General features: G+C 35.0%; 1 protein-coding gene across 1 annotated transcript; it reads left to right on the top strand.

Annotated features, from left to right (window-relative positions):
• Positions 1-1,082: 1,082 nt before the first annotated feature.
• Positions 1,083-5,773, top strand: LOC108995524 (receptor-like protein 33). Its single transcript, XM_018971101.2, has 2 exons — positions 1,083-1,422; positions 5,666-5,773. The coding sequence occupies exons 1-2, from the start codon at positions 1,110-1,112 to the stop codon at positions 5,713-5,715; spliced, it is 363 nt and encodes a 120-aa protein (XP_018826646.2). The 5' UTR covers positions 1,083-1,109; the 3' UTR covers positions 5,716-5,773.
• The last annotated feature ends 3,573 nt before the right edge of the window (positions 5,774-9,346 follow it).

The raw sequence follows: 9,346 nt of genomic DNA, 5'->3' as shown, positions 1-9,346 counted from the left end.
GAAGACAAGTACGGGTTCTCTTAATTTGGAAAGAATCTCTTAATTTTTTGTTCCTTTACGCTCCTCATCAGCGACGTCTAATCACAAAAGAATTTTTACATATTACTGCATTCGAGTAAACAAATTCAAAAGCATTCCTTTTTACAATTTTGCTGCATTCATTTTTTTAAGATCTATCCATAAGTTAAGATGTGGTTTCTTTTGATCTGAAGGGTCCCACAATAATTTTCAAGTAAAAATTTCTCAATTAATTCGGCTTATTTTAAACACAATTTGACGCGATTGACCAAAAGTGTTGTTGTTTTTCTTTCTTTTCTATTGATTGTCATTCGAGCAAGTGCATGCATGTCTAAATTTAATATATTTTAAAATATCCATAAATAATAGTAAAATAATTTTTAAATAGCAATAAAATAGTTTGAATTGAGATCTTTTATTAAATTTTAGAAAATGATAGAAAAAGTTAAATAAAATATTATAAAGTTAAAAAAATTATTTAAATATAATTTTATGAATTTTTATTTTAGTAAAATAGAGGCATTTGAGCAAAACAAACTAAAAGGTACTGATCCTTTCAATAATCAGCTTGTTACATTCACTGTTAAACCATATCGTCGGGAATCTCGTCACTTTATCTGTTAGCCTAAGAGATTCTTTAGTTACTTCGTCATATTTCCTAAGAGAGAAATATCTTTATAAGTCGTTATTTTGAGACAAATGATGATTGGCCAAAACATTATGTGGTTCATGCAATGCCGACCATTACTTTCACAAGCCTTCAATTCCACGGAAACGACTTGACTTGGAAAGTAAGTTTTTTTAACTCTTTATCAGCATATATCCAAGTGAAATGAGAATATGCGAAGAAGATAGGATAACTTATTCCGGACGGTGTTACGTACATATCATCCATTAATATATATTGTAAGCTAGCTAAGCATGCATATGAGGACGACTTGACTAATTTAAACATATGGTCCCCTACCAACTCATCCAAGACTAATTTAAATACATCAGGTACTCGTTGAGTGAATGAAATCATCTAAAATTCATTTCCTCCATTTCTTTTCTGATCTCTTGATCTCTCCCTTGCCCTAATATTTTAGACAATGGGTTTATCCTTTCCTCTCATCATCTTGATCGTGCACTATCTTGTTTCATTGATGATGTTTAATCTTATACTTTTTGCCTCTTCTTCTGGTGTGCAGCCCCTGTGCCATGATGATGAGAGATTTGCCTTGTTGCAATTCAAGGAAAGCTTCACCATCAGTCAGTCCGCGTCCACAAATCCCTCTACTTATCTGAAGGTTTCATCGTGGAAGCCTGATCAAATCAGTGATTGCTGCAAGTGGGACGGTGTAGAGTGCAATAAGGACACTGGTCATGTCATCGGCCTTGATCTCAGTAGCAGCTGTCTTAAAGGTTTTCTCAACTCCAGTAGCAGCCTCTTCCACCTTGCTCACCTTCAAAACCTCAATTTGGCCGACAATGACTTTAACTCTTCTCCACTTCCAACTAGTTTTAGGCAGTTTTCAAGGCTAAAAAATCTCAACCTCTCAGCCTCTGTAGTTTCTGGCCAAATCCCTTCAGAAATTTTAGAGCTCTCCAAGTTAGTTTCCCTAGATCTCTCATATAATCATCGGTTGAAGCTCTAAAAATTTGGCCTAACAGTTATAGCTCAAAACTTCACAAACTTGGAAGTACTAAATCTTGCCCATGTTGTTATATCATCCAACGTACCCAATATCTTTGCAAACTTAACTTCTTTAACATCTCTAACTCTAAACAAGTGTGACCTGCATGGTGAGTTTCCCGTGGGAATTTTCCATCTACCTAATCTTCAACTTCTTTGTATAGAGTTTAACGAATACCTCACGGGATATGTCCCAGAACTTAACAGAACTAGCCCCCTTGTTACATTGATACTTGCATCCACGAACTTCTATGGTGAGATACCGAATTCGATTGGTCACCTCAAGTCCTTGGTTGAGTATACTGCGGATAATTGCAAGTTCTCGGGAGAAATACCATCTTCACTAAGTAACCTTACCAATCTAATTGATTTAAATCTTCGATCAAATAGATTGCACGGTTCAATTCCACAATCAATATCAAGGCTTGTAAATCTTGAAACTCTGCGTCTCGATTATAACTATTTCAGTGGCAGGGTGGAGTTTGAGTTGTTTCTAAGACTCAGAAAGCTAGATGTATTGCAGTTATCTGGAAACAATATTTCATTCCTTACAAATCCGGGTACCAACTCAACTTTTCCAAAATTTAGTATATTATTTCTATATGATTGTGACTTGCGTGAGTTCCTAGAGTTTCTGAGGGACCAAGATCAGTTGGAGATATTAGAGCTTGGTGAAAACAAAATTCACGGCCAAGTTCCAAAATGGCTGGGGAATGTAAGTATAGAAACTCTATGGGGTGTAGGTCTGGATCACAACTTTCTCACTGTTTCGACCAATTTCCGGTTGTACTCCCCTACGTTAATCTAAAGCATCTGTTTCTTGATTTTAACATGCTTCAAGGGTCAGTGCCAATCCCACCACCTTCCATTGATATCTATACGGTCTCAAACAACATACTGACCGGAGAAATTCCACATTTGATTTGCAATCTAAGTTTAATAACTGTGCTCGATTTTTCAAGCAACAACTTGAGTGGCAATCTTCCTCAATGTTTAGGCAACTTGAGTGCTTCTCTCAAAAAATTGGTTCTGCACAACAATAGTTTTCATGGAACCATTCCTCGGATCTGCGGTGATGTAAACGAATTGATGATGATTGATTTCAGCAAAAATCATTTACAGGGGCGTGTACCGAGATCATTGGCAGATTGTACCAAGCTTGAAGCTGTTAATCTTGGTAACAATCAGATACATGATATTTTTCCTTCCTGGTTGGGCATTCTTCCAGAGTTGAGGATTCTCATTTTGAGATCTAATGAACTCTATGGTACAATAGGAAGTTCTGATAACAATTTCGATTTCCCGAAATTGCACATCATTGACCTCTCAAATAATGATCTTACTGGCAAGTTGCCCTCTGAACACTTCCAAAATTGGAAAGCCATGCAAATTGTCGATGACAAGCAATTAAAGTACATGGAGGAACGAAAACTTGTACGGCTTTCTTGAGGTACTAATTATTTTATCTACTCTTTCTCAATGACAATGATGAACAAAGGCACAGAGATGGTGTATCAAAAAGTCTCAAATTTGTTCATAGTTATTGATCTCTCGAGGAACAGATTTGAAGGAGAAATTCTAGAAGTGGTGGGGCATCTAAAAGGACTTAATTTGCTCAACCTTTCCCACAACTTTCTCGCAGGTCCTATTCCATTTACATTGGCAAACTTGACAGGGATAGAGTCATTGGATCTATCTCAAAACAAGCTTTTTGGTGTGATCCCTCCGTAATTAACATAACTCACTTTCCTTTCACACTTTAATGTCTCCCATAATCACTTGACAGGACCTATACCACATGGGAAACAATTCGACATATTCCACAATAGTTCGTTTAGTGAGAACCCTGAATTATGCGGAAGCCCTTTGTCAAAGAAATGTGGGAATCTTGAAGACTCACTACCTCCATCTTCAAGCCACAACTCAACAAACCACAACTCAGAGTTCTCATTTGAATTTGGTTGGAAAGTAGTCGCGATGGGATATGGATGTGGATTCGTGTTTGGAGCTGTGTCTGGGCAAATCGTTATCACAAAGAAGTATGGTTTGTTTATGAAGTTATTGGGCAGCTGAACCGAAGAAGGGTGAATTGGAGGGGACGCAGAAATTAAATATAAGAATTGTGGCTTTACTTTAGTTTTTTCTGTTTTTCCCCCTCTTTTAGATGTTTATAGGAAAGGGTCATGGATGGGATGTTTGTACTGAAAAGAATTTGTTGTATTTGCACCAAAGCTCTCAATAAAACAAGTGTTGTAAAAGAAAATTAACCAAGGAGATTTATGGCAGTGAAAGCAGAGATGCCCTACTCTGGTGTATTTCCGTTCCAACTTATAGTAATCGTTACCCTTGAGTTCATGATTAGAGAGATGTAATGTGCGCAGATATACCTAAGATAAAATAAAGAGTGGTAGTTTGTTAATCTGAGAATTGAACTTTATATTCATCTTCATCTTGAGCTACTACTTCTACTGTACTCTACTGGTCCTTGTTTGTACCACCTCCTCCATTCACAAATGAGAAATTCTATTTGCAGTCCTCAAGTGGGGAGTGCAAACACATTATTAAATGAGAGAAAACATCATTTTAGAAAGGATAATTTTGTAATTTTAAAAAATTTTAAAGTTAAAATAGCCTAGACTTGCATTGCAGTCTCCAAATGGGGACTGTACCTAGCATTGTTCTTTTTTTGTTTGGGTATGAGCACATACCCACTCCCTCAACAAGTTATGAAATTCATTAATGTTTCACAGCACCTTTGTTACTCGATTCCTTAAATTGGGGAAGAGAACCACTCCCTCAATTTTCTCTAAACCAAACAGATGACTTGAGAAATAGATTAAAATAATAAGGGGTGTGGGAGGGATATTCCTCACCCAACCCATGCTGGTTGGGCTTAGGGCAAAACAGTGAGGCCTAGTTTAAGCCAAGCTATAACACCCCACTTAAAAACCCTTATGCCTTGACCTTTGTAGCCATCATCCTAGTTAATTATAAGTTAGGCTATTTGAGAATAAGGGCCATTTTTGAAACTTGAGTTGGCAAAAGAACCATATGCTTTGGATTTAATAGAATTATAAGAAGACTTTTTTTAATGTTTTATTAATTTTGAGGATAAATGCCAAGAGGCCAATGGAAGAGTTACACGTGGCATATTGGAAGCTTGTCACATTAATGAGTTAATTAATTTGGGTTAATTACTAAATGGATTTACGAAGGCTCAAGAGATTGGTTTACTAAGGGTCAAAGCTTTTTGAGTATAAAGGCTTACGAGAGATACTAAAGCTCAAACCCAACTTGTTGGACACAAAGCTATGGGTCTAATTTATTAGGTTTTTTTATATTAGGCCTAACTAGTATGCATAAGGTTATTGGGCCCAATTTATTAAGATTCAAAGATTTGGCCCAATTGGATAAACATCCAAAGCTAAGACCCAACCAAGTGGGATATTGAGGCCAAGGTTAGGCCTAACAAATCTGGACATAAGACCCAGGAATAAGCCCACTTCTAAGCCCATAACCAAGGCTTGTTCATTTAAAAGCCCAACTCATGAAGCTCAAACTTTCTTTTTTGTTTCATTCTTTCAAATGGGACCCACATACACCATACCATTAGTTTCCCGTTTTCCACAACTCAACCACACGCTGCTAGGCCCAATTCAATCTTGATTAAGTTTTTTTAATTTAGGTTAAGGATCACTATTCATCTCACACATGAATAGTAATCTAAGCATCATAATTTGTTTATTAATTGTATAATTTCTTGTATTTTGTTACTTCTTAATTTTAAACTTTAATCTAATTTTATTTATTTTTATTGATTTTAGGCTTCCTTATCATAACTAAATTTTATTTCAGATTTAAAGAAAATGAAGATCCAAATTTTAGAAGTCTATTATCTAGAAACTCTCTCATTTAAATGAATATGTTATTTGAATATAAGAGCCGCTGAATAACAGAGAAAAATGCATGCAGAGTGGGACACGAGCTACACGCTGGCTTGCGTGAGAGAGCTGGGCTCTTGAACGAAACGGACTGAAGCAGTTTGACTTGGCTGGAGAAGCGGGAACGCGTGCAATACGGGCCTTCAACATTTGCATTCGGGACGCAAGGTGAGATTTGGGCTCTTGGCTTCTGCACGCACGCACGGAAGAGAAAAAAATAAAAAAGAACGAAGAGGATTCTGCAGAAGTTGACGCCGAAAGGAAGATATTTTGTTTTGAAAAGATAAGGACTATTGAAAATCTATTGAATGGAAATTCAAAAGGAAGTTCAACCTACCTCAAGAAAAGAAAAAAATCTGAAGAGGACGGGAAATAAAAGTAGAAAGAAGGAAGAAAACATTCGAGGCCACTGCGGACTGTGCTCGGTATTTTTTGATTGTTAGATTTTCTTCCATTCTTCTAGATAAATTTGTTTATGTTGAATTTTATTTTTAGCATAAATTAAATTTTTTTTTTATTTTAAAAAAACGATGTAATTTAATTTTGAAATATGCTTATTTTTCTATGTTAATTTGAAATAATTTTCTTTTATGTTTGTCTGATTTATTATGAGCTTATTGCTTCTAATTAACTGGTCATTAATTAGATAATTTTAATCTTGTAATTTACTGTCGAAAGAGAGAATTATAGGATAGATCTTGAATATTTCAACATAGGTAAATATAGAGATCGAAAGACTTGTATGAACCTATGTAGTATTTAAATCATTAGTCTTATTGCTTTCTTGCTTTATTAATTTGCATACTCTTGTGAAAAATGATGAACAAGAATAATTTCTAATTGACTATCGAAAGAGGCTTTTAGATGTTTGTGGAGATTTGCTAACAAACAAAGATAATTAAATTCAATTAGTTAGATGAGTAAAGCATAGTGAGAGATTAGATGAAATCGATTTCCTAGAAGTTTCCTTCCTCATTAACTTGATCTTCGTACAACATCTTTATTTTCCTTTGAATATTTTCTTTGAATTAATTTTATTTTAATTTGCAATTATACAAATTTTAGTGACTTTTTAAAATAAAGTCGAGATTAGTATAATTTCAATATTTGTCAAAAGTAAGTTACCAATCCCTGAGCACGATACTCTTCTCATCATTTTACTATAAAATTATGATATTATGCACTTGCAATTTTGCACCGATCAAGTTTTTTCAGCTTTCTTAAAACTGTTTTCTTCATAATTTTTCATTTGAAACTTTTGAATTTTATATTTGTTTTGCATCACCCTTACGTAACCCATGGAAGTTAGATTTGACCCAACCCATGTCACATGAGCCAAAGGCATGTCATGCCACCACATTTCCACCAATCAGCATCCTTGGTGCAAATCGAGTACCCTTCTTCAAACCATCCAAAAACCAATGCCCATTAAACCAATTTTCAAGACAATTTCTAACCCTTAGATCCTCATGATTTCACCTTAGAATTAGACCTAGCAAGTGTTCAAAACCGTTCCAAGAAACCAAAAAAAAAACCTAACTATTCACCTAAGTGGTGAAATTGAATTCAAACTGGCTGCACCTTCATCTTCAAGGATTTTCTGCACCAAAACAACCACCCTCTGTATGCCACCACCTTTTTCATTTTGTCCATTGGAAGTGCTTCAAAGCACTCAAGTGCTTGATTGTCTAATTACCTCCCAAAGACAGGCTAACTGATTGGCTCAAAGAGAGGTAGACATGAACCACTAGGCTGAACCATCACCCCTTTTCACCTTTTTCATTTTCAGATCAAGCATAATCACTTGGTAGCCACTCATGTCTCTCTTCTTGGCTTGAAAACCTTCCAATGGTGGTAATAATACCCTCAAAATAGACCAAAAGAGTGGGACAAGAAGTGATAGAAAAACTAGACAACAAGAGAAGAACCAAACCGTCGACCATCTTCATGACTTCCTCGTCATTATTTGATTTTTTCTATTCAGATTTCTGAACCAATGCAGCACCCTGCACCTATAGACACATTCTAGCACCAAACATTTATGAAATTACTATTTAGCTGACCAAGCATGACAAAAATCTGAAAAAATTCACTCAACAGTTTGTCTCCCACTTCCACCACTCACAAGGCTGTTCATCCAGCCATTGTTGTACCCCTCATTGCCCTCACCCCTCCATTGAGACCTATAAATACCCCCCCTCCACTCATCACTTCTTCACACAACTCTCTCTAACTTTCCTTTGGTGTTCTTGAGAGCCAAGCATTCAAAGTGTGAGGAATATATCGAATAGCTTGAGGGAGGTTCTTGGAGTGAGTTGAGTTTTGAGAGCTCAAGGGCCACGATTTTTTGAAGTATTCTAGCCTTATCTCTTGTTGGGTGTTAGATTAACATGTTAGGTTTTGCTTTATGGCATGAGAATGAAGATTTGATTGAGTTATAAAAAGGTTTTGCTCAAATGATGCAATTCAACCAAATTTGAAGCTTTGCATGAATATGTTATTTTGGTATGAAATTCTATTCATGACATGTTGTGATATGTTACCTTAAGTGTAGTTAACATCTTTGGGTATTGAATGAAAATTTAAATTTGAGGAAAATAGCATGTCATGATAGGTTTAGAAATCAATATCATGTGTTAATCATCAAGTGTGTTTTCAGTTTTCATTTTATTAAAGTTTATTTTGTGAAGTCTTGGTTAATTTCCTAAGCTTGATTAATGAGAATTTATAAAAGCCTTGTGATTGGGATAAGAATAAAAATACATGATTCATTTAGGTTCTGAACCTCTCTTTGACAAGGAAAAACTAGAAACATTAGGCATATGCTCGGTCTAATGATTTTGTGATGATTTGTTTTTCAATCAATGCATAAGTGTTGGGATGAACTCGTGAGAAATTAATCTAGGTTGTAAAAATTTTATTAAGATCATATTCATAGACTTGATGGAATTTGAGTCCGCATACATCCATAGAAGTTATAGACTTGAGAACACAAATAGACCCACAATGATGTATGCCATGAGTTGGTTGATTTTGGCATAATTTTGAATTGATTCTTGATATTCTATGGGAATATAAGGATTTAGAATATATAAATATGAGGTTTGTGAAATTTGGTGACATTTAGGGCCAAATTGTAAATAGTAAAAATTTAGGGCCCAAGTGGCAATTTCAAGAAAGTATACAGGCAATTTTGTAAATATTAATTTTGAACCCTTTTGATTGAGAACATACTCTTTAGATGTGCAATACCAAACTTAGAATATCTCTTATTAAAGCCGCACCAATTTCCTAACATCCGAAAAATTTGTAAGTTAGCTTCTAACTTACTCTTAGATAATTTATTTATAATTCTTGTATAAATGTCACATTCATATTATAAATTTCATTTTAGCATAAACTTTTATGTGATAAATTGATTATTTGACTACTTTATTACATGACATGTGTAATTTTCACCATTTTTGCATATTATATGAAATTGTCATTTTTACATGAAGCATACTTCACAAAGCACATGTCATGAAAAGTATTCTCAAGCATAGCATGAAAAATAAATTTTATCACGATCCCAAATACTAGGAAGAGGAATTATCCTAGTGAAATTCCTATGTCCACTCTAAAGTGAGTAAAAATTTAGCGATAACCTCTGTGTTGACAAAGAATCGTTAACAGGTTTTGAATGGATTCTTTTTAAAAAATATTGGAGCGA

The sequence above is a fragment of the Juglans regia genome, chromosome 6, assembly GCF_001411555.2.
Source record: "Juglans regia cultivar Chandler chromosome 6, Walnut 2.0, whole genome shotgun sequence".
Taxonomy (NCBI): Eukaryota; Viridiplantae; Streptophyta; class Magnoliopsida; order Fagales; family Juglandaceae; genus Juglans; species Juglans regia.
The sequence above is the reverse complement of the archived record's forward strand: the minus strand, read 5'-3'. Positions and strand labels throughout refer to the sequence as shown.

Coding starts and splice junctions, on each gene's coding strand:
- LOC108995524 (XM_018971101.2), top strand. CDS start 1,110: ATGGGTTTATCCTTTCCTCTCATCATCTTGATCGTGCACTATCTTGTT. Junction 1,423..5,665: donor CAGTAGCAGCTGTCTTAAAG/GTTTTCTCAACT, acceptor AAATGCATGCAG/AGTGGGACACGAGCTACACG.